The 27,099-nt window shown below is 41.0% G+C and overlaps 1 protein-coding gene across 1 annotated transcript in view; it reads left to right on the top strand.

Moving 5' to 3' along the window:
• The first annotated feature begins 1,673 nt into the window (after window positions 1-1,673).
• Window positions 1,674-27,099, top strand: part of LOC121951734 (junctophilin-1-like) — a 73,135-nt gene continuing 47,709 nt past the window's right edge. Inside the window, exons 1-2 of the mRNA XM_042498186.2 lie at window positions 1,674-2,311; window positions 24,368-25,127. Coding sequence (XP_042354120.1) covers window positions 1,933-2,311; window positions 24,368-25,127 — 1,139 coding nt within the window. The 5' untranslated portion in view covers window positions 1,674-1,932. The remainder of the gene's footprint in view (window positions 2,312-24,367; window positions 25,128-27,099) is intronic.

Genomic DNA, 27,099 nt, shown 5'->3' with positions numbered 1-27,099 from the left:
GAGTATGTATAATCGGCCCGTTCTCAATCCCAATTGGTCAAATACATCCAGCTGCACAGCATCAGCTGAGAACGTGGCGGAACAGAACTTGTGGCTGTGGCCTGATTGAACCTCATGCATGTGCATAAAATGCAGAAGGATGGCAACAGGCAGTGAAGTTGCCAGTGACTTTTTTAATGTAAAAAAGTGAAAGTGAAGTGTAAATGTGCTTATATGGTAGGCAAGAGGGGCGGTGGAGGGGTCCCACCAACAACTGACTTTCATGCAGGAGTCCGGAGTTTGCTTCTTGCGTGGATGTAAGTTACTACACCTTACCATGTGTCTCATTTGCCTAAACCTAACCACTCTGATGGTCTTTTTGGTTGCCATGTGCTCATGCTGTGTAAACACAACAATGTGCTGGGTAAAGTTCACCATGTGCATTTGTTGACATAACTGTAAAGGCATCCCAGAGCATAAACAGCTGATGCAGAAGGATATCTAAAATGTCATTAGTAGATGCGGAAGGTCCAGACAGAGTGGCAACATGTGATGCGTTGGGATGAGAACATGTTGGCAGAATATGATGTTAACTCCACAACAGAAGAGACTCGATGATCATTAAATAAAGTGGCGATAAAAATGGATATATCGGCATATCCAATATTAGCAAAAAATTCAATATTGTGCATTCTTATTTTAGTTTAATTAAATGCCATGAAAATGTTGTCAGTTGACACACATATATATGTGTCATATACTGTTTATATCCAGGTACAGAGCTCTGGTTGAGTTCATTGCAGGCTGGTACCTTGACTTGCCATGTTCAGCTCAATTACAATAGAACAGACCTCCCTGGATATTTTATGAACAATTTGTTTCTCAGATAAATTCAGGCAATGTGTTTATTATCATATGATGGAGGATTAGGTCCATGATTAGGGCCAAAAAACATCTCTTTTAATACCATATTACCCAACTATCTGTTTTTACTCTGTGTATTTTATCCATAAAATAACAAGTTTAATCTCATAATGTCATGACTTTTTTTTGTACAGTATTTTTTCTACAATATTTTTACGTTTGATTCCATAATATTACAACATTATTCCAGTGAATTTATGAGTTTAATCTGGCAATATTACGACTTTATTCTGGTAGATTTACGAGTTAAATGTATATATTTAACAGTTTGATCTCACAATATTATGATTTTTTCTCCTTTATTTACAAATTTAATCTGGTAATATTAGGAACTTTATTCTCGTAAATTTACGAAATTAATCTGGTAATACTACAAGTTTAAAAAATATATATATTTATGAGTTTAAACCTGTAATATTACAACTTTATTCTGGTAAATGCATGAGTTTACTCTGGTAATATTAAAACTATATTCTGGTAAATTTATGAGTTAAATCTTATGATATTATCCTACGACCTACATTTGCGACTTTAATCTTGTAACATAATGACATAATGACTCTTGAAATCTAACATAATGTCTTCATTCTTGACTTTCTTTAAAATGTCAGTGGTGGAAACATTGATCTGATGGCTGTTGTTTCCCTCCTGCAGTCAGACCTGAGGCCTGCAGAACTCAAGAACACAAGGTTTAAATGGCTGGCTTTAATTTTGAAAAGTCCAACAGGAACAGCATATCGTGTCATCGCGTGAATGTCGGAGGGGGAGAGTCTCTCCTCTCTCTCTCTCTCGGCAGTCAGCAGAAGAGCGACTCTGGCAGCCGTGGCGGCCGCCTCTCACACTCCCACGCCCCGCTTTCAATAACCGGCAACTTAGTTCTGATGAGCCTAGCCGCCGCCACTCACCGAGCCGTCACAATACCGCGGACAGTTTACCTTCTCATCGGGGCTTCTTCCCGCATCTGAACACAACCCCGCACTCAGGACTTGATCATTAGCCGTCCAGCAGCACCTAACCCTCCGTGTCTGAATGACGGGCGGCCGGTTCGACTTTGACGATGGTGGCACCTACTGCGGAGGCTGGGAAGACGGCAAAGCCCACGGCCAGGGGGTGTGCACCGGACCCAAGGGCCAGGGCGAGTACTCGGGCTCGTGGTCCAACGGTTTCGAGGTGGTGGGCGTGTACACCTGGCCCAGTGGGAACCTGTATCAGGGCTACTGGTCGCAGGGGAAGCGCCACGGACTCGGCGTAGAAACCAAAGGGAGGTGGACATACCGCGGAGAGTGGGCTCACGGGTTCAAGGGCCGGTATGGAGTCCGACAGAGCCTCAACACACCCGCCAGGTACGAGGGCACCTGGAGTAACGGACTGCAGGACGGATACGGCGTGGAGACGTACGGTGATGGAGGTGAGAGGGACGGAGGCTGTCGTGCTGCAAAGTCTGTTTCACTGTTGGAACATATTAACCACTATTTTTAGAAACTAACGTTACAGTGTAGGAAAAATATCGTACGCACGCGCACACACACGCACACACACACACACACACACACACACGTGCGCGCGTACGCACGCTCTCTCTCTCTCTCTCTCTCTCTCTCTCTCTCTCACACACACACACACACACACACACACACACAAGTTGAGCACTGGGTTTGTAATTAAACGATCATTGAGTTTAATAAAGGAGGTGTAGAAATACTTGTGAAAAAATGATTGAAGATTGGTTGATAGCCTGCATGAAGCGAGTATTAGCATTTCATTTTGCAAAGTTGACATTTTGCCCAGACTTGTAATCATATAGTATCTCACAGGGATAAACAATTCTGGTGTCCTGGTTAACCCCACAGAGCTGATCAGTTACAAACTGAGGACATGGGCTCAACCACCAGCTTGTGCTCCAAAGAGTGTGTAAAATATACAGATTAACCAACAATCTGTGAAGAAGGCTAACTGAAGAAATTATTAAAATTCATTTTTATGAAATGCAATTTTATCATGAGATTTCATGGTAACTGAACTTCATTGACATTTTAGACATTTTACGAAATGGGTCTTTTTATGGAGTTTTTATTAATTTATGGTATGTTTCTCAATAACACATTTATTGTGACTTAGCTTAGAAGAGGATAAGCAGGAATAATTAATTAGTTCAGTTTATTTTTACTCTTTCATTTTACACACACACACACACACACACACACACACACACAAAGGCCTAAAATATACACATCAGAGCTGATATACATGCATCTTTTTGCATGTCAATTCTCATTTATACTCCCTGCGTGTACAAATCTGTTTAAAACTTTGTAAACGCCACTGTCATACACCCATCATGCATCCTTTATGTTGCCATAGATACAGCCAAAAGATGGGACTAGAGGACACTGTCAAAAGTTTCACACAACAAATGAGGCGAGAGATTGTAATGATGGACCTTTAAACAGTTGTAGACGGCGATGGTCTGTGTGGCCATTGTATAGATTCTGTGGACAGACAAGTCTTTCAACTGTTTTCACTATATATTATTACACATTACCAATTTGTTCTGTTCCACCATTATTTGAATTTCTTTGTCGTCTCTTACGGTTGTATCTCACTTGAACTACACTTCACTGCCCTTGCGTTGTCTGGTGGTACTGCCTGGTTACATTCTCAGATAACACTCACAAACACAGATGAAATGATGGCAGAGAATGGATGGAAGGCTTTGTCAGTCTCCGTATGAATAGTTGAGCAGAAATTAGCTGTTAGAGTGAGGGGCTGCCTCATAGGATAGCACCCTGAGCAGTTGAGGGTAAAGCGCCTTCCTGCAAGACACATCCGCAGTGCCTGAGGAGGTGAACAAGCACCTCTCCAGCACACTTGGTACTTGGTCTGAGCTGGACTTGAACAGGCCACCCTAGTTATTTTTGTTCTCTTTTTTTTTTTAACACAATCTGGTTTCCCTTGGGGCCTTCTTACTGTGGAGCTGGCTCTGACAGCCACTTCAGTGGTGACAGAGCCCCCTGGAAACACCTGTTGTGGAACCTAACTTTGACTCAAATTACTTCCCAAGCCAACTCCCCCCATCCCCTTGCCCCAGACTCAGCTCCTGCAGACCCATATATCGTGTCTCTTGTCATGACAGTGGTGTTGTCACCGCCCTCTCACCTTTTAGCCAATCAGCTACTAAGTGCTCTGCCTCTCACAAGGTAGCTACCAAATTTTGCCAATTAACTCTCTCCAAACATCATTGACTGCTGCTTTATACAATTGCTCTGGACAATTGTCCATGTCTCCGGATGGTTGTGGTGATGCATGGCTTGAGGTCATTGAATAATTAAGTGTCAAATAGGTAAAGCTGCAAACAAACCAGTTCAGATATGAATGGTATTTGGAGAGATTTTTATAAAAATGTAGCAGCTGTGATAATCATTAAGTAGGAGCAAAGCGCCCCTGCTAATGACACAAAGGGGAAACGCCACAGGAAATAAAGGGAAATAAATTGATTCATGGCACACTTTTTAAAGAATAACCTTTTTAATCTCTGGGCTTGGGGAAATGTGTCAAGTATTATCTTGATTTTTTTGGAAAATCACTTCAATACTGAAAGTGACAGTTTAGCTGTGTTGCTGAGTTATTTTCAATGCCTCCACACAGGCAATATTTAATTCAATTCAGTTCAAACAACTTTATTATTCCAAAAGGCAATTCAGTTTCAGCAGTATATCCCACTCTCATAAATGCGATGTCTCAAGAATGCCATGAGGGAGTTTCTCCAAATCTGGCACAAATGTCCACTTGGACTTTACAATGAACTGATCAGAATCTGGCAGTTAAAAGGTCAAGGTCACTGTGACCTTGTTTTGTGTAATGCTTCTGAACACAATATCTCAAGAAGGCCTTTAGAGTTTCCTCAAATTTTGCACAAATTTCCACTTGGTCTCAAGAATGAAATGATTAGTATTTGGTGGGCGAGGGTCAAAGGCTAAGGTCACTGTGACCTCCCAAAACATGTTTTTGGCTATAACTCAGGAATTTACGGGGTAATTATAATTTTTTCCCAGTTATAGTGTTTTTTCTTCTATGGTCGCTGTGAGGGTGTAAGGGCAGAGGGGTGTCGTATGCTGTAAAGCCCTCCGAGGCAAATTGTGATTTGTGATAATGGTCTTTATAAATACAATTGAAATTGAAAATTGAAATTCCAACAACATTTCACACAGATGTTAAATAGGATATAAAGATACAGTGATGACATTTTATATCCAAAGGTAAGACTAAAGGGACATGACAGCAATGAACCTTCATTTGTTATGGTATTGCAAATAGGGATGCACAATAATATAGGCACATCATCAGTATCGACAGAAATAGCTTTTAAAATGAAATATCAGAATCAGCAAACATGTTAATTTCTGTTGATATCACAAACATATATATATATATGTATATATATATATATATATATATATATATATATATATATATATATATATATATCTTGTTCACATAATTTCTTATTTATGTTTGCTTGATGCTGTTGTTTTCATTAAGTCCCCATTCATCCTCTTCTAGTAGCAGTAGTAATACCAGTCACTAGTTGAATCAGATAGAGCAGCAGTTTCAGCAGCTGTAGTAACAACTAGAACATTTCTGCATAAATTTTGAAGGGTGCCTGCTCCTGAGCCAGGTGCTAATCATGTATTGATGGCAGTAAGTACATGCAGGGCCACTTGTGGTGCAGTGGAGCCACCAGTGTATACTAGAATACGTAGCCTAGTATATGTAGCCTCCTCCAGAGGGGCCACAAGGGCCAGTGAAAGGCCTCTTCCTCCTGAGGGGCCACAAGGGCCAATTGGGGCCACAAGTGGCCACTAAGTGGCATCTTTGTATTGGAGAGGACACGCTGACATCAGCATGTCTCTGTGTTTGTATGTCTATTAGACTAAGGGCATGTATTTGCTGACTGTAGTAAGACTTTTACAATGTTGGTAAATGTTTACAGAAATCTAAACATAATCCTGAAAGCAGCATTGAAGAAAGAGAGAGATGTTTATAAATATTTCTTCAATGTGTGTAAATATCTGTGTGCAGCATTTTAATTATGAGAGACACAGAGACAGACATAGAGACACAGAGACACAGGGAGACAGACAGAGAGACACAGAGACAGACATAGAGACGGACATAGAGATAAAGAGAGACAGAAAGAGAGACACAGAGACAGACACAGACAAAGAGAGACAGAGAGACAGATATAAAGACACAGAGACAGACAGAGAGACAGAGACAGATGGAGAGACACAGACAGAGACAGACAGAGACACAGAAAGAGACAGAAGGAGACACAAAGAAGTAATTTAAAAACGTACATTTCTAGAAGTTTGAATCTGTTAACTTTTAGAGGCATCTGTGTATTGACGAACACACACACGCCAGTATGTCTCTGTGTGTCAGTGGCCCTTGCTATGTTAATTAATGGCCCACCTGCACCCCTATTCCCTCCTTTCCTCTCAGAGTGCAGTTTAGAGGAGGCAGTTGCATTTGTTAGATTTGATGCAGATATTTGCTGTCAAACTCATCCACTTGTCAAATTATGATATTCAACAGAGACGTAAGGTTCTCCCGAACGCACACTAGTGTTTCCCATTATTTTCCCTGGGCGGCCCGCAATAGTCTCAGTGGAGCTGGACTGTTAATTAAGAGCCGTATTAAAACACTGTTGAGTTATTTGTAGCCCAGTAGTGGCAGAGACGTGCAGCAGAACATCAGGCGTATTAAAAGTGAAACTGAACCGTTCATTCTGCTGGGCCTAAAACTGTCTTTCACTTACAAAAATCTGCAAATACCTCCTCTCATCTATCGATATGATAGGTTGTGAATGTATCAACAGATCAATTATCCACCTCAGGAGTGAGATTCAGCTGCGAAGGAGATAAAAAGAACTCTGCGCAATACATACACAGGCAAACTGTGGGAAACACTGCACACATATGTACACAGTCCCTGACACAACCCAGGCTTCGTGCAGTAGTAATGGATATTTTTGAATCATAATTCATCATTTTTAACATTTTACAACACATCCATACGCTGTTGGCTATAAAGCCTGTAATATGGATGTGTTTCCGTGTCTGTATCAGAGACCGTATATACAGTCTGCGGTCTGTATTCAAACATGCGGTTATCAGTGAGCAGCGTGGAGCTCTAGTGACAGTTACTAAACAGTGCTGAATGTAGTATTCATTATCAGAATCAGAATCAGAATCAGAATACTTTATTCATCCCAAGGGAAATTCTGTTTGTAACAGTGCTCCGCTCAACAACAACAAACAGGTAAGAAAAACAAGACAATGCACATAGTGCACATAATGACAGAATAAAACTATATACATAGTGCAAAGAGCAGTGCGCAAGAAATAAATAAGACTGTACAATAAGTGTCAGGTTATTATGAAATAACCTGACACTGTGCAGTGAGTGTGGAAGGATGACAGTGAATTTACAGAGATGAGTTGTACAGTTTTATTGCCACTGGGAGAAAGGACCTTCTGTGACGCTCAGTTTTTGAGGTGGGTGGTCTGAGTCTGTTGGTCCGTGTGCTCCTGTGCTGGACCAGGAGCTGATGGAGGGGGTGGGTGTTGTTGTCCAGGATGCTCCGTAGTTTGAGAAGCATCCTTCTCTCCATCACTGTCTCCAAGGAGTCCAGTTTCACCCACACCACATCACCAGCTTTGCGGATGAGTCTGTTGAGTCTGTTTGCATCTGCAGCCCTCAGTCTGCTGCCCCAGCACACCACAGCAAACAGAATCGCACTAGACACCACAGACTCATAGAACATCCTCAGCATCGTCCTGCAGATGTTGAAGGACCTGAGCCTCCTCAGGAAGTAGAGGCGGCTCTGTCCTTTCTTATAAAGGGCTTCGGTGTTCCGAGCCCAGTCCAGTTTATTGTCTATGTGGACTCCTAGATATTTATAGTCCTCCACAGTGTCCACGTTGACCCCCTGGATGGAAACAGGGGTCACAGGAGGCCTGGTCCTCCTCAGGTCCACCACCAGTTCCTTAGACTTTGCCACATTGAGCTGCAGGTGGTTCAGCTCACACCATGAGACAAAGTCCTCCACTACAGCCCTGTACTCAGTCTCCTCATCCCTACTGATACATCCAACTATGGCAGAGTCATCAGAAAACTTCTGAAGGTGGCAGAACTCTGACCGATAGCTGAAGTCCGTGGTGTAAAGGGTGAAGAGAAAGGGAGAGAGAACAGTTCCCTGAGGTGCCCCAGTGTTACTGACCACTCTGTCTGACACACAGCTCTGCAGGCGCACATACTGTGGTCTGCCAGTCAGGTAGTCAATAATCCAGGACACAAGAGGGGCTTCAACCTGCATCTCCGTCAGCTTCTCACCCAGCAGAGCCGGCCTGATGGTGTCAAAGGCGCTGGAGAAATCAAAAAACATGATCCTCCCAGAGCTGGCTGGCTGGTCCAGGTGAGTGTAGACTTGGTTCAGCAGGTAGATGATGGCATCATCTACTCCCAGGTAGGGCTGGTAGGCGAACTGGAGGGGGTCCAGGGATGCAGTGACCATGGGCCGAAGCTGATCCAGAATCAGGCGCTCCAGGGTCTTCATAACATGTGACGTCAGAGCCACTGGTCTGTAGTCCTTATTGCTCCTGGGATGGGGAGTCTTCGGGACCGGAACCAGGCATGATGTCTTCCACGTCACAGGGACCCTCTGGAGGCTGAGACTCAGGGTGTAGAGTCGATGTAGAACTCCACACAGCTGGGGGGCGCAGGCTTTGAGCACCCCAGGCCTGACACCGTCAGGGCCTGCTGCCTTGCCTGAGTGGAGGGCTCTCAGCTGATTCCTGACCTGGTCAACAGTCAGGGACAATGGAGGACCTGGTGGGGAGGGGGGAGAGGTGGGGTCTATGGGCTCTGATGTGACAAGGGGGGCGGGTGGCTGAGCGAAGGTGTGAGGTGGAGGTGTGAGACCCTCACAGGACGATGAGTGAGGATAAGGAGGAGGGGGGGGAGGTGTCAGGAGATCAAAGGGCGCTGGTTGGGGACAGACACCAGCAGGGACTGATGGGGGTTGAACCGGTGCCACTGAGTCAAATCTATTGAAAAACAGATTCAACTCGTTGGCCCTGTCCATGCTGCCCTCAACCGCCCTCGCCCTTAGGTCTGTAGCCGGTGATGGTGTTCATGCCACTCCAGACTTCCCGTATATTATTTGTCTGGAGTTTGGACTCCAGCTTCCTCCTGTAAAGTTGAGCTGTGCATTAATACACCGGGCAATATTACAAGCACCACCTTTTATTATATTTATGTGGGCACAACACATTTTGATTCTGTTAATTTAATTTCTCTGGTCGTGATTATGATATGATTCCCTGATAAGTTGTATGTATATTTGTGTGTGTGTGTGTGTGTGTGTGTGTGTATAGAGAGATAAATATACCATTATCTGATTATCACGTAAATATTAAAACTGACAGCACTGCTGTCGTTATACCGCCGATTAGCTGCTGTTGCTAATAAGCTAAGCTACTATGAGAGGAGCGCTGTTCACTTCGAGCACTCGACTCGGGTAACTTGTGTGAATGAGCCAGTAAGTCGGAGTCAATGGGTACACCCGGCCGCGTTCGGCTGTCATCACTTCAACGCATGCTCTATGGGCCAGTAGATCCGGATATTTTACACTTTTCTAAACCCGCAAAAAGAGTTTTCTCAGTCCACTCATTGATGTATTTTAAGGAAGTCTGGATACAGCCGTGGGGGCGGGGCCTCATTCATTCCTATGAGAGCTGCTCAGTGGCGCATGAAGCAGAGAAAACTCTTTTTCCTGGTTTAGAAAAGTGTAAAATACCCGGATCTACTGGCCCATAGAGCATGCGTAGAAGTGATTAACGACAGCCGAACGCGGCCGAGTGTACCCGAACATTGACTCACTGGCTCGCTCACACAGATGACCTGAGTGCTCAAAGCGAACAGCGCCGGTGCATGAGCATTGCTCTCATAGTAGCTTAGCTTATTAGCAACAGCAGCTAATCGGCGGTATAACGACAGCGCTGTCGGTTTTAATATTATGTGATTATCATGATGAATTGTGATTAAAAAATGATGAATTACAGCAAAAATATCCATTACTACAGCTGGTAAGAAGCCTGTGCTGTGTCAGAAACTCTTAGAGTTACATGCGCGTTCATGCGTTAGAGTCCTGGGGGTCAGATGCGCATTCATTTTATGTCTGGAGAAAGACCGAATTCCAAATCTTTATCCGGAAAATAGCGCATTTTACGTCTTTAGGACTGAATGTTTTTAATAATGGCTATATAAAAATGCATTCTGAAAAGTCAACATGTCTCAAAAAAACTCATACAGTGATTTAAGGAGGTCTCTTTCCCAATGTTAACAAATGGGGAAAGGTCTTTCTGGGCCAGTGTGCATCATGTGACGCTGTAGTTCCACTTTTGACCACTATGTAAATTTTGCTTCAGAGGGTGGCGCACTTCCTGGGGGCTTGGTGCCACTGAGCAGCTTTCATAGGAATGAATGAGTTCCCGCCCCCAATGCTGTATCCAGATTTATAATAGATCCATGCTCCACAGCCCCTCCACTGCAGAGGAGGCTGTCATGAACACGCAGGCTCGTAACTCGGCAACCGATGCGGCCAAGGAGACAACATGGCGAATACACCGGTAAGAGCGAAAACACAAACAATAAAGCTATAAATAGCGTGTTTTAATATAACTGTTGCTGACTATATTTTACCTAGAGATATGGTCTTCATTACGTTCTGCGTATTTATAAATAAGCAGTCTGTGTGATGCCTGTAACGTTGCAGTGTTTCTATGTTAGCATTAGCTGTACATTGAACTGTTTAGCTAACGTTACGTATCACATTAGCTTCTACAGCCAGATAGAATGTTTGTTTGTAAATCAGCAGCTTATTTACATTTGTTGCTTTACGAGCCCGTTGACATGTAGTCTGTGTTGATACAGGTATTTTGAGAGTGTGACGCGGGAACCTGCGGAGGAAATCACCCCCACAACTGATACTATGAGCAGACAGGTGGGGAGAGGAGGGAGCCGGGGCGTCCTGTGGACCAAACACAGAGGACCTTGGCCTTTGCAGGAGGGAGCCTTATGCCTGAGGAAGGGGTCTGTAGCCGACCTTCCAGATGCAGGAGGTCAGCGGACAGTCCTGTCATGTTACATGGCAGTGTGGGTCCCTCACAAGTGGCCAAACTAGGCTAATGTAGCTGGTCAACTCTTTACTGAATTCCAGATCCTTACGAACAATACTACTGCTGTTACCCTTGTTACAAGTAAATACTTTAGGTACTGTACTGTAAATAGATTGTTTCAGTCAGCTCTTATATCTCCAAATTGTTTTAAAATGTATTAGACTTTGCCATTATATAAATAAATTTGTTAAAAAAGTAACTTGTTTGTACTTGCATAAATCAAACACATTACAGTATTCTATTATCAGTATACTTCTTGAATCAATTTTAAACAATATAAAGACCTGCATTTTTAGCATTGAGATTCACAGTCAATATCTGAGAAGCTTATGTAAACATAAATAATAACATTTTACATATATTTTCAGTTTTATTTGGTAGATGACTGAAATACAAGGTAAGTGGGTAGGATACAGGAGTATGTGACACATTTTTGGTTGGAATAGAGTCATAAATACCTAACTTATCCCCAAGGGAAAAATTGTAACATTTTATAATTTGCTCTCATACTATACATAGGCAAAGATAATAATAAATCTAAGAGTTAAAAAAAAGTATTCAAAAGTGTGTGCATTATACTACAATAAAATGAATGAAATACAAAGTAAGATTATATACAAATATGTGAATCATGCTACAAAGTGTGTTAAATATATACAAAACTGTAATATGTTGAAATAATATATCAGTTAAAACATAATGCTGGAGGATTTGTTCCCTGATACAAAGGCCAGTCTTTCTCTCAGTGGTGACGTCTGGCCTGTGGAAACAGCAAAAACTATTTAGATGTGTGATCTGACAGTTTTTTCACCTCCAGATGTACTTTGACATTTCACCATGTGACGGTGATGGTAACACAACTACAGCTGTGGCAGGCACAACATTATTGCCCAACAACCACGGCCTGTGCGTTGACAGATACATAATCAGGAGATGGATAAATTGTTTTGCTTTGGAAACATATGTACAGCAGTTTCTATTAGACAAAAAGAAAATGATAGTTTGTGCTTTTAGCGCTACAGGTGTTGATAACAGAAACTGTGGTAAACATAGAGCTAACTACGCAGTAGAACAGTGGTGATGACAAATTTATAACGTGAGACTTTACATAGCGATATCGGTGATAAACCCAAACTGACTACACTGTTTTGATAACTTCATAAATATATTTTTAGCCACAATGAATAAATGCCAACCAGCCTAAGCATTGGAAACAAGCTAACATTAGCTCCGGTGATTACCCTTGTTTTATTTTGGGCGCAGTTGAATTATTTCCTTTAAGCTTGTTTTTCGTCTTCGGTCTGCTTCTGTGCTTGTGTGTTCGCCGTGTATGCTGCTGTCACCAGAAAAATAAGCAGCTTTTTCATTGCTGGTGGTTGTCTTTTGTCTTTGTCTTTTTCATTTTCCTTCCGAGGCCGTGAGTTGAGGGTAGTGAGCTTGGCTGACACTGAGTAGAGCCTCCTCCTGGCCTCCTACCACGCGTGGTGATCCCAATAACAGCACCAGGAGGATCCAGAAGGACCTGATTTTTTCACAGATCATCTGTCTTACGTACTCATCTCAGATTATTTTGTCACTTTAAAAAAATGTGAAAAAAGTTATTTTGACAAATGTTACTATCTTAATCTTTAAGAAATATCAGAAGAACAAAAATAAGTATGACGGATAACATATAGTGACCGCTGCACTACTACCTGTGGGGCCACTATTTAGTGTGTACTAATGTGTATTCGTGTGACGCAACACATCATTGCATGAAAGAAAAGAGAGAAAACTCAAAAACTAGCAGGTTTAATTAAAATGAAAAATAAATGAAAACTTTGCTGAAGTATAAACAGTGGTTTTCCACATGGCTCATCAGTTAAAATGAGTACGTATGTACTTTCAATGTTCTAGTCTTGTAATAAATGGAAGCACTCTGTCCTTAAGTGTTTTAACCTCCTTGAGGCTCGATTACACGTCAGGAGTGTATTTATAAACTAATCTGTGTCTTCAGAGTGCAGACACCTGTTCACCAAAATCTCCGTTAACAGGAGTTTGGTATATTTACCAATTCACAAACAATTTGTTTTGGCAAATATGCCATTTATTATTTTATTTATTATTATGCATTTTTTATTTGAGAATTGTCATTAAATTAAACACATGCAATGTAGAGAGACTCATCATCTTTCCCCAACCCCACCTGCCCAGTGAGAGTGTAAGGTAGAGAGAGAGAGGGAGAGAGATGAGCTCAAGTTGCATATTGACACTAGTATGCATGGGTCCCGATTTATAATAGATCCATGATGGTTCCATGGGACGTCACTGTGCCATAGTGCCATTTTTGTGACTGGTCACAACTGCACACCATAGCTGCAAATAAGATGAAGATAACAGAGGTATGACGAAAAAGAAATCGAAATGAAAAAATAAAGTTCATACAATATACCCTGAATATTTTGCACTGTTGGCTGTACCAAAAGTCTTCAGAGAAACCCCAAACTATAATTTTATTCCATCCTAAAGCAACTAGATGGCAAAATAAACAAACAGAAAGCAGTAACTTTTTAACAAATAAATAGTGGTGAATAAACTTAAGCCCTATTCACACAGGACAAGTATTACGTGGGGACCTCCAGTAATTAGTAATATTTGCGGAGGACGTTTGTGAATCAGCCTTGTCTGTAATTTGTGAAGTAAAAATTTCATGGCAAATTAACTTCCATATATTGACAAACACAGAGGTCATGGAATAATATTAGTCCTGTGCATATCAGCATCTCAATGATCCGCTGGTGATTTGGAGTTGGTTTGTTTTTTTTGTTTTTTGTTTTCCCTCCGTGGTGTGCACACCCCAGTGACTGGACCAGGTGCTTGGTGCTGCTCCTTGTCGCTGCGCTGGCCTCCCTTGATGGTTAGGGATAGGCACTGTTGCTTACATCTTTGGGGGAAAAGGGGTGCTACGAAACAGTCAAGGCATTAAAAAAAGTAAGCACTGAGGAGGGACTTTTTAATTTTGGATTAGGTGAGGGACATACAACTTGATATAAGTAATATTTTATATTTATTTAAAATAAAATAGTCGTCACACCCCAGCCACCCCCCTCCTCTGATAAATAAAGTACAGTGCCACAACACTGGCATGGAAGCTAAGTGAAAACATATTTTAGCCACCTAAAATATCAATATCAGTTAAAGTTTAAACTTAATTGAATATTTGCTCCTCTTTGCCTTCCACAATAGGCTACTGAATGGCAGCTCTGCTGTTCAGTGGAGTAAAATGACTGTTTTTCTTACTGGAGTCTGGTGTTTGTAATGTAACAACTTTAAATCCCTGTTGGTAAAGCAAGGTGAAGCAATGAAAATATTCTAAATATAGCATACACCTAAACTGACATTGATAATTTTAGATGGCTTAAAACTAATCAGTGAAGGCAGAGTTTGCCCAGTGCTGTTTGATCATATGTATTTGATGTGGCGGTTTTTATTGTAAATAAAAACAGTAATGATTGTGATGCGGTCTATATCATGGACTGTTTAAATAAAATCGATTTCTTACATTTTGCGGAAAGGGAGCATATCTCCACCTGCCATGGCGTAGTAGACATATTTAGTCAATAAAGTGATTCTCCCTGCTGCTTGTACACTGGGACAGGGACAGTAACCTAGACATTAGCTCAACTTACTGTGCGTACTTACATACTGAGTTATCAGTAAATTTGAGTAAAATACAGACATCTCTTATCCTGTGCAAATGTGCCGCATGATAAAGAGACGTGGGGGGTAATTTCTAAATTGCATGAGGTCCCCAGGTAATAGTAGTCCTGTGCGAATAGAGCTCTGTCTCACTTTGATACGCTGTGTTTGCAGTCATGGCAGTCAGGGTGAGTGACAGAGAAGACTGACTGTGCAGAGCAATGAAATTCTAACACACACATGCCCTGGACATTTTGTACTGTGTTTTAGTGTTTTAATGTTAATTCATTTGTGTTGTGTTTTGTTTATAGTGCTGCTGAAGAGTTGCCCAGCTAACTTGTGTTGTTTTAAAATGACAAAACAGACCTTAGCTTAGCTTTGGTTTGGTTTAAAAAAAACCAAAAACTTATGAACAAGCCAACTGCAGGAAATGCAGATGACACAACAGCTATGTTTATGTTTTTTTTTTATTTCATGGGAATTTACTCTCCAAACGCCAGCAGCATGACGTGTTGCTGAGCATCCAATCCGTGCTGAGCGCTGCATGTTTGTGAAGTTTGTGATGTTTCTTGAAAGTTTAAAAATATTTAACTGTGGGTAAGAGGTTGCAGCCACTCGTCACTGTCACTTTTATACTCAAACCACCTGTACATCGCAGATCAACATCAATAATGGAGAAGAAATGAATACAGAGCCCACACAGAGGGCTGGGTCTGTCCTCTCTCCCTGTGTGCTTCATCCAGAGCCAGTGGGTCAGCCTACTCTGACTTGTGCTGGCATTTTTACTTCTGCAGCTATGCTGTTGATTTCTGTCACATTAAGTTAAGCATAATCTTAACAGACAGCTGATTAAATCACTGAAGTCAGGTCAAGTCAATTTATTTGACTATCCCACTGCCTATTAACCATGTTTTTATTGGTCAGCTCCCTGTCTGTCGGTGAGCAGCAGATTCCCCTTGCTCTCTACGATGGGCTGGGAAATAAATCAATAAACACTGGTGATATCCTACTGTGGTGCTGACATAAAAACTAGTAAATATCTGCTGTCAGACAGCCTGGCATTAAAGGACTGTGAATGGTCCAAAGTGCTGAAATTTCTGTTTATGTCCTTGGCTCTTAAAGTCTTATGTTGCTTACACTAAATATTTTCAGGACGATTTATGAGGATAAGTCAAGTCAATTTTATTTATAAACCCCATTATCACAACTTACACTCTACACTTTCCAGCATACGACATCCTTCTGTCCTTAGACCCTTATAGCAGGCAAGGAGAAAACTGGTAGAAACCTCAGGAAGAAGTCTAAGGCCAGAGGTGTTGATGTTTTTGCTGTGAACTTGAAGTTCCTGGTCAACAAATGGAACGGTAGCAGAAAGTTTCACTGTTGCTTCAGCGCCTTTAGCTGTGAGGCCTCATCCACTGCCAGCTGGACCTAACAGCTCTCCAGTTCAGATATTCATAGTTTTACTGGTGCTCAATTGTTGTAAAGTATGTCCAAATAGTCGCAGTCTGGAGCCCCTTGTGTATGTATTATTTTGTATATATTATTTTATTTGCTGTTTGGCAAATGTCATATTTTGACAACACAAGTGACAACACTTCACTCATTCAGTGACAATGGTGCTTTACCGTCTGGGGGATGCACTGTGTTTTTCCCGTGATAATGCTACATTGTGATAATGTGGCAGTGCTAGTGATCGATGCTGTATTGACTCATATCGATGATGAGCCGGTCATGTTTTACTGTCCACAGAATGCAGCCTGTTTTTCTATATTTTCAACAGCAGCTGCCATTTTCACATATCACATATCATATCTGACTTTGGTGCTTTCTAAACTCAACACAAGATGCAACATTTGTATCATGTTTTGTACATAGACTATATATAAAGATACAGTCTGTGGTTTTGTAAATGAAGTTTTCAGATTCGGGATTTGACTTTCAGATACATTTTCAACATACATAAATATTACCACAATTAAAACCATATAACATCAAACATGCCTTTGCAATAGCAGTTTGTCAGAAACCACTCAGTTTCTCTGGGACCCACTCAAATGACAACTGGGTCCTGGCGACTCACTACATTGAAAACCTATGAACATCACTGCAGCTGCATTAATATGGTACATTGGTGATTTTGATGGCAATGAATCATACTGCAACAGAGTGTAGTGATACAGAGAACAGATTGCAGTCACCTCCTAGAGCCATATTTTAATGTTTGACCACATATGACTTCAGAAATGACCTTCTACGTCTGAGTTTCATGTCACATTCACATGAGTGAAACACTTGATATTAGACTCGGATTAGCGGACCAAGAAGAAATTGAAAAATAATGACAGCATCAGAGGTTCCCAGACTGGGGGTTGGGACACCTTCAAGGTGTTAAATTTGAGGGGTTGCAAGATTTTCACAGCATAGGGTAACCAAAAACAAAACTCAGTCTAGCTGTAATGTTAGAAAAACCATGAAATCCTTACAAATGAACATAATAAGTGAGATGCACGACAATAATATCCAGTCCAAAATTGCCTTGAGTGAATCAGCACCTCCATCTGAAGTGGCTACTTAGGTGGAAGATTCATGGCAAATAAACAGACACTGAGTGACTGTATTTACCAGGGACACCATAAAATGAATGCATTCACTTTAAAATACTGTAAAATTTTCACTGTGCTGAGTGAATCTCTCAGACAGGTTCTGTTCTGAGAAACTTGTCGAATACAGGCCACTGATTGTATTTTACTTCTTTGATATATATCAGTGTGTTGAGTTTGCCTCTGTGGAGAGTCTTGCTCCACTAGCAAGAGAGCTGCTTCGAGTTATGTTTGGCCAGCCAACAGACTTCCCAGTGTCTCAAGTTACTTCCATCTTTTAAAATAGCACGTTCTCACATACTGGAGCTGAAGCTGTCAGGGCCAGAGCTCTCCTAACCAGGCCACCAAACTCTTTTATCACCTAATGATGATCACTGCTGCTGCTTTTAGAATTACAACTGGTTCATGTTCAAACTGACTCAAGCACACTGAGACAAACATATATGTAGGTTCCGGCTGTGTTTTGTTGTTATTCAGGGATTTTCTGTTTCTCTGGCAAGCTCCAGAGATTGTAGGATTTCACAGAAGCACACATTGAAACAGGATGTAGAGCAGAAAGATCAAGTATATGATACCTTTATTGGAGTTTTCAGTGTAGTTTTTATTAGGTGCTGTCATTAAAACATGGTCACTGATGGATGCGCTGCAAGTCTAGTTAGACCATGTTTGCAGTATGCGGAGTGACCTGAAATCAGGTCTGGGATCTATTTTTTGCCACCATTATTGGATCTCTGTATCATTTGCCAATATCAATATTTAATTTGTTTAGATCTAAATACTTAACTTACTCAGTATTAAAACCAATCCATTATTATCACAATAACTGATTTTGGCCACTAGGGGGCATCAAAAACAGCTGTTAACAAAACTGACATATAATCACAGTTGATGTGGTAAATGTGTTAGCAAATAGTTACCAGTTTACACATCTAGCAGTGACAGAGCAACATGCTTATGTCCAAAGAGATTAAACCCTATTGTCTTTTTCTTTGACGTCTTCTTTTTTCTTTTTCAGAAATGTTTTCATCAATTCCCATGCTGCATTACATTGTACATTGTACACATAGGACAACAAATAAGCCATATAGATTAAAAAAAAAAAAGAAAGACATGTCCCTCTAAACTGTATGTCTGGTCTGGTCTGGACCAAATTTTCTGTGTATCAACATAGGAGCAACATAATTAAAAATTCTTTTGATATCTTATTGCGATATTGATATCTTATTGCGTTTTAAAGATACTGACTAATAAACTGTAGAGGGGGCATGGTTAAGCACATACATAGACCCATCCCCCTACTGTTGAGCCAATCATCACAAAACGTCTGGAATAGTTCACAGAAGAACCTTAAACAAACCCTGAAAGTTTCATTTAAAGCGACCACCAGGGAGTGCCAGAAATACAAAAAGTGTACATGGCACAACACAAATCTGATTTTCTAATCAGAAATTGTTTGTCCAGTCATTACAAAACTTGCAGAATATGTTAAATAATAATTCTGACCCACGTGTGTATAATTATTTTAAAATCATTCAATAGGGGACGCCACCAGTTCCAACCACTCCCTTTGGCTTTTTGCAAAATTTGGCCAAACATCGCTAAACTCGGTGGATATTTTTAACTTAGCCACTGAGGCCTGTCCCCAAAATGTTTCAGCTATTGACCAAAGAAAAGTGTAGCCCAGCAAAGATTTAGATGTAAATGAATAAGCATCTGTCTGGTTGTCATAAAATGTGTCATTAATCTTAAATGCAGGTGTCGTTCAGTATCAAAGGTCTTAAGCCTTCTCAGTTTTCAAGTTTTAAAGGTCCGTGCTGGCTTGAATCCTGGTATTGCCACATGCAGCTATATTTAAGGAGCTGTGTTTGTGTCCACCTCATGAACGTAGGTCTGTAGTAATGCACTGATTTATCTGCTGAACATCAGTATCGGCTGATATTCCTCTTGTTGACTGCCATGGACCCATCTATAAATAAGATGATGGCGTTAGCCAGTGGTTTTCTGTGTGTGCGGGCCAGAAAGCAGGGGCTTGAGAGACATGGCCACAAATTAAAAGTTAAGAAGCAGGTACAAGAAGAATACAGTGACTGTTTGGCAAATGGGCTCTGTGATGATATGGCTAATACAGCTCTCAGCAGCAAACGACAGGACGACAGGATTGGGGATGAACAGAGAACTTCTGCAGGAAGCTTTCGTGACAATATGACACAGTTAACTCACTACAGACGTAACAGAGGATTCATCCTGCTGTTTCCCTGATAAAGCTACATCATGAACAATGAATCAGTGTTAAAATCATCAGGAGGAGAGCGAGTTAATGTTAGCTCCAAGCAGCCACTGGCAGCAGCTAACAGACCATAAAGGTACTTTAGTTACATTAGTTACATTATGATGTGTTCAGGCTCTATTCAGTAATACATACAGCTGTTTGAAGGAGAAATTTGATATTTTCACAGCGATATAAAATAGATATTAGCAAGGGAACTATGCTATATTTAATAAAGTCAAAAGTTTTAAAGATGTTTTTCATGACTTGGTGTCACAACAAAGGTTGTTTCATGCAGTGTGATTATTCGCTCAAGATAAGCCATTTATGATCAGGTTTTTGAGTATCCTTTTTAAAGGTTTGGGCATATAAACACCAAATTCCATTTTTGAGACAGCAGAATATGTGAGCTGGAGCACTTTGAAAGAGACTGAGATATATATGCAGAATATGAATAATGGGCTTACTCTTTGCTCATATAAACACCATATTCTGAGTATGATAATAACTATTATAAGCCTCATAAGATGATGGTGTAATGAAGGACTGAATTGCTTTAAAACAGCTCAGTTCTTTTTTATAGTGTAGATTTCTGTATTTCCCTGGCACAAATTCAGGAATAAATAACAACAGAAACTAATTTAACAACAGTATAAAAACAGCAGTATCAGCTATTGGCCAAGTTGTAATTTTTACATCAGTATGAACCCAGAATTGCAAAGTGCATTTCTGTTAGTGTCACTGTCTTTTATCTCTAATTTTGTTTTCCATCAACTCCTGAGATAAATATCTGTCCTTTTAGCTGTCAAATGCTCCGCTACATTCAGCACTTAGTTTCTTACTATGTCACAGTCAGTGTGCTGCAGGTTTTAGAGCATCTACATTCTCTACAAAAAGCTGCTGCTGAAAACCAGGGGCCAGATGCATAAACAATGTGTGCGCACAAAACCCATCAATATGCCTTTCCCCAAACATAAACTGGTATCTATAAAGGAGGAATGCTCAGTGTGAATGTGTGCACTTCACATATCATTCAGAGCAGCATTCAGGGCCGCTGCTGGCCATTTGGGTGCCCTGCTCACCATGACTTTACTGGCCTACATAAACACTTGAGAGGCCCCCACTTTCAACTGAGCATAGCCTATATGGGCACGCTTGCATGCTTCTTTACATCGTCAAAATAGTCCAAAATAATAAAACATTTTCGAACTTTTTCCAAAATCAGCAAGCACTGTCGCACTGTGACGCGTTTCAGCTTGTAGACTGGCTATTTTCACCGTTTGTCCTAGCATAGGTGTCTAGGGGCTTATTAATACTTCACATACCTGCAAGTGATGCCTGAGCCTCCTCTCGCAATTTCAGTTTTTTTCCTGTTCTCTGCTACTGACTCCTGTTGCCTTTTGGGGCCCATTTTTTTCCTCACTTGTTACCGGAGGGTGGGGATCATATCTCAAAGCAAACGCACGCTGCTGCAAGACCGGGCGGGGAGAAGGGGCCGCCTCTGCTCCTGAGTCCTGATACATCCATCTAATCCACGATGGCACGCAGTGACGCAGAGACTCGCGACTGTGACACATAATTATTTTGAGCAAATATGTATAGTATAGGCATACCTTATTGCCTGTGCTTCAGCTTAATGTAAAATGAAATAATTCATCTAAATGATGAATTACTTCATCCTGTAATTATTATGGTGATCGGCTTAGTTGGTGGCCCCTCGCCACTGTGCTGCCCAACACACAGTGAGTGGTGTGCATGTATGGAGCGGCGGCGCTGGCAGCATTCACACAGTTTCAGCTGAGATAGCTGCAAATGAGATGATCAAGAGATTAAATATACGTTGAGAGATGAAAAGCAATGTTTTAAGATTGTTTGCCAACTTCACTGATTGTTTTATTTCATTTTTTTGTAGGTTACAGACACATTAAAGCCACATTTATTAAGCCAATCTTGAATTATTTAGGAGATTTATTTCATCATTATTTTTATTTACATTAATCTCCCTGTTAGTGATCAGTTAATTTGATCATGTGGAGCATTTTGTAAAGACAGTCCATGTGAGCACTCTGAATGAATCATTGATCCTTCTGACATTATAATGTTTGAGATTTTATTGCAGCATTGACTTACAGAAATGTGATGAATTAGTGGTAGCGATGCTACAAATCTCCCCAGACATGTGTAATCACGGCTGTTCTGTTGGAGAACCTCACCGATGCAACACAGCCACTTGACTTTATTTCTAACTGGCAGATGAGAAATACAGTTTAAGGGCGATTTTATGCCTTTTTATGGCGATCTGTGGGTGTGGAAATGAGAAGGGGCCGCCTCTGCTCCTGAGTCCTGATACATCCATCTAATCCACGATGGCACGCAGTGACGCAGAGACTCGCGACTGTGACACATAATTATTTTGAGCAAATATGTATAGTATAGGCATACCTTATTGCCTGTGCTTCAGCTTAATGTAAAATGAAATAATTCATCTAAATGATGAATTACTTCATCCTGTAATTATTATGGTGATCGGCTTAGTTGGTGGCCCCTCGCCACTGTGCTGCCCAACACACAGTGAGTGGTGTGCATGTATGGAGCGGCGGCGCTGGCAGCATTCACACAGTTTCAGCTGAGATAGCTGCAAATGAGATGATCAAGAGATTAAATATACGTTGAGAGATGAAAAGCGATGTTTTAAGATTGTTTGCCAACTTCACTGATTGTTTTATTTCATTTTTTTGTAGGTTACAGACACATTAAAGCCACATTTATTAAGCCAATCTTGAATTATTTAGGAGATTTATTTCATCATTATTTTTATTTACATTAATCTCCCTGTTAGTGATCAGTTAATTTGATCATGTGGAGCATTTTGTAAAGACAGTCCATGTGAGCACTCTGAATGAATCATTGATCCTTCTGACATTATAATGTTTGAGATTTTATTGCAGCATTGACTTACAGAAATGTGATGAATTAGTGGTAGCGATGCTACAAATCTCCCCAGACATGTGTAATCACGGCTGTTCTGTTGGAGAACCTCACCGATGCAACACAGCCACTTGACTTTATTTCTTACTGGCAGATGAGAAATACAGTTTAAGGGCGATTTTATGCCTTTTTATGGCGATCTGTGGGTGTGGAAATGAGCCCTTGCGCCCAGTTGCTGGTAAAACAGGATCAGATGCACACTCAGCTGTATGAATCTGACATAAAAAAAGGCATATGCATATTTCTGCATCTGTGCGTAAGCAGGGAGCTCTGATGTTGCTCATCTTAATATGCCACACCCATCTCAGGTGGATGGATTATCTGAATACAATATCCAGCCAGCCACTGTTGCGACAAACATACGAGTTTGCATTACCTCACCCACCATAAGAGCATTTATTGGTCTGATGCATTTTGCTAGTTGTAGGTTTTCTACTTTTTGAGCAAAATCCAATGCCACAGTCCTTTTTATCTGCTATCTCTGGTTATGTAGCATCTGTTTCAAAAGCATTTGTGTCCTCTGTAAAGACAGCCTAGTTTTATGTGAGGACTCTCTTTTTAACAGTAAAATACTTCTTGAGGTAATAGTAGACAGTATGAGTGTGGGATGGATATCTCAGTTATATTAGTCTAGATATGACTAACCTCTGGTCACTACCAAACCATGTGAAGAAAAGTTGCAATGGTTTGGACAAAACTCTCACTATGTTTCATCTGTAGTGATCTCTGAGGTGTCAGATAAGACCTGTGAATGAATTTAGAGTGTATCATTTGATGGTTTGGGTTTCTACCTGACAGGGATATGTTTGACCACATGGTGTGCTAGTTCAGATCTAAGGAAGGTATTAATATCACTCATCCAGAGTCTGTTAAGTGGCAAAGATTTATGTCAGACTTTAGTTATATTTTTATAGAAACCAGAGAAAATTCCATTGTTATGCCTTCAATCCGGTGGTAGCCATGACCAGAGGTGTTATGTTTTTGAATTGTCCATCCGTCTGTCAATCTGTCTCGTTCTCGTAAATGTGATATCTCAAAAATGCGTTGGGGGAATTTCTTCACATTTAGCACAGATGTCCACCTGGACTCAAGAATGAAGTGATTAGAATATGGTGGTCACAGGTTAAAGGTCAAGGTCACTGTGGCCTTTACAGTCTCATTCTAGTGAACACCATATCTCAACAATGCCCAAGGGATTTTTTTTCCCCCAAATTTAGCATAATCATCCACTTGGACTTAAGGATGGACTGATTAGATTTTGATGGTCATCAGTCAAAGGTCAAGGTCATTGCAGGCTTGTCAGTCTTATTACTGCGAAGAAAATATCTCAAGAACACCTCGAGGGATTTTTTCAAAAGTTGTGTTTATACGGACTTAACGGTGAAGTTACTAGAATTTTAAAATGACAAATGATTAAATGTCTATCTGAGTAGGTGTTGGTGATTTTTCTACTGAGTGACTAATTGTGCAGGTCTAGTTATGTCAAAGTCATTGGTTATAAGATGTATTGAAAGCAAGTCTTGCATCATGCATTCTTATATTCTATAGATGCTTCTGTTCAATTATTTGTGTAATCAGTTAGTGACTGTGTTACTTATCCGTCTCTCTCTGTCAGATTATTTTATTTCTGTATTTTGCAGCTCAGTAACTGTCTGTCATCTGTCTCCCTCCCTCTGCTCTTGCTGTAGGTACATACCAGGGACAGTGGACCGGTGGGATGCGTCATGGATATGGTGTGCGTCAAAGTGTTCCGTATGGTATGGCCTCTGTCATCCGCTCACCTCTACGAACTTCCCTGTCTTCCCTCCGCAGTGAGCAGAGTAATGGTACTGTACTGCGTGACAGCCTGTCTGACAGCCCTGCCGGGACACGTGGTGGCTTTGTACTCAACTTCCACTCAGACGGGGAAGGCTCAGAAAAGAAGAAGGGTCTTTTTCGCCGTGGTTCCCTCTTTGGAAGCCTTCAGCGACTACGCAAATCAGACTCACGCTCGTCGATTTCCAGTAAACGCAGCTCAGCACACAGTGACACCACCATGAGCCGCATCAGTTCCAGTGACGCCAATTCAACCATCAGCTTTGGAGATGGAGACCTGGGCGATGACTACCTGCCACTGGAGGACAATGTGGATGCCACTACCACTGAGTCTTACATGGGTGAGTGGAAGAATGACAAGCGCAGCGGCTTTGGTGTCTCTGAGCGCTCCAACGGCATGAAGTACGAAGGCGAGTGGTTGAACAATAAGCGCCATGGCTACGGCTGCACCGTCTTTCCTGATGGCACCAAGGAAGAAGGGAAGTACAAGAACAACGTGCTGGCCCGGGGCATCAGGAAGCAGCTGATCCCGCTGAGGAACACCAAGACCAAGCAGAAGGTGGAGCGAGCCATGGAGGGAGCAGTGAGAGCAGCGGCCATTGCCAGAACCAAAGTAGAGATCGCCATCTCCAGGTAAAATCTTACATGTTCCATTATCTCAGAAACCTCCATGGCAGGACAACTGTCAAGCTTAGTTCAGCTGCAAGAATCCCAAAGACAGGTCAGTCCAGCAGCCTACCTTTTCTTTTGTCCCATGTTTTAGATGTTTTTCTAACAATGTAACCAAACATAAATGTACTTGTTTGATTTAGTTACAAAGAACGTAATAATAATAAGATTTTTAATCATGTCTCACCACGTTTACTGTCTTAAAAGGCCAGTAGATCATTTGATATAGGCCAGCCTGTTTCAGTTAATCCTAATTTTATTCATCATCACCCTCGTTTTAAAGATTTTAGACTATAGGCTACGATATGGCGACACCCCATGGACAACATGCCCCATTTACCATCATGCCTTGTGATGGACTGAGTAGATTGTGGTTTGCACTTAAGTTTGCTGTTTTATGTTCCAAAACACAAATGTCACTTTTTGTTAGTGTTCATAGTTTGTCTATTCAGAACATGGTGGTTGATACAGAGTATTGTAATCTTTGTGTTACTTTATAACTTACACCATGAGTGAGATGGTGTAAGTCTCAGCACTATAATACCTGGATGTACTTCAAGACACTATATGTGGTTTTGCAGGCAAAGATATTCAGATATAACTTAGCAACATTTCATTTAGTTTTGCGAATACAGTAAATGTAGTGTTTATATATGTGGGTTCTCCTAAATAATCCCACACAATCATTATAAAGACATTCAAAATTATCTAGTCTACTGATAATGCAGTCATAGTTTTAAGTCTAAGTGACTTCATTTTTCATCAAATAGCATAGACTGTATATAAAGATGGATGACACACCCCAACTTAGCCCTGCTATGCTGAAGTGAGGTTAAAATATCCAAGAAGATACAGGCGTTGCTATGTTGCGAGCGTGATGTCATTTAGAGCTGGAGTCTGCTATATTCGATGTGGGGGAGTTCTCACCGAAACACCTGTCCAACCAATCACTAGCAGCTTCATTGAATGAGAGTGCACATATTCGCTGTTAAAGCTGTCAGTTATGAATAAAAACAAACACATGAATAAACATCAGGGCGATGACAACTACCTTCAGTGACAGAAACCATCTTTGGTTCATGGAGGGGCAGGCTTTATGAGCTATACTTCAGTCAGACACCAGGGGGCAATCAAGATTGAGAAGCCTCACTTGGCAGGAGCTGTCATGTTGTCCATATTTATATACAGTCTATGTCAAATACAAATCAAAAAATCTGACGGAAAATTCAAGTCTTCAGCTGCAAAAAAATGCAATTTAGGAAAAATTTAATCGCTGTGAAGTCGGCCCATTACAACATTTAATAATCAATAGTTTAAACTGCATGGTTGAGGAGTAAAAATCAAACCCTACACTCTACATTAGTACTCATGGCATGCTTATCTTATCTAATCAGATTACCTTTTCAGAACTAACTATTGTATAATCATCCATCACAGTTTAACAAATAGACTTCCTTTTTTACTTTGAACTGTGCATTCCACAGTTGTGTGTACAACTCAAGAATCAGTCTCTGCACTGCTCATTCACTGCATTTTTCAGCAGTTGTCAATGTCACTGAATCTTAGACAAAGAATGCTTTAGAAAACAGTGGAGTAAGTAAAGCTTTTGCATCATTTTCCTACACAAGTGTGTTTACATGGACAAGATTAATTCATTTATAAATGGGTTTTTGGAGTATCCTGTTTATGTGTTTAAGCATGTAAACACCACATTCCATTAATGAGAAAGCTGAATATTCTAGCTGGAACACTCTGAAAGAAACTGGGGAATATAAATAACTTGTTTACTCTGTGCATGCAAACACCATATCCTGAATATGATCAGAACTAGGATCATAAACAGGCTATTTATGTCCATGTAACCACACTCAGTGCTGCAACCTGCAGCCTGAAAAAGAAGGTGAACACTATCACATACAGAGAGAAGAGAGGCGAA

Source organism: Plectropomus leopardus, chromosome 12 (assembly GCF_026936395.1).
Source record: "Plectropomus leopardus strain MGB_pleo_1.0 chromosome 12, ASM2693639v1, whole genome shotgun sequence".
NCBI classification, from domain to species: Eukaryota; Metazoa; Chordata; class Actinopteri; order Perciformes; family Serranidae; genus Plectropomus; species Plectropomus leopardus.
Note: the sequence above shows the minus strand (reverse complement) of the source record. Positions and strands in the feature narration are given on the sequence as shown.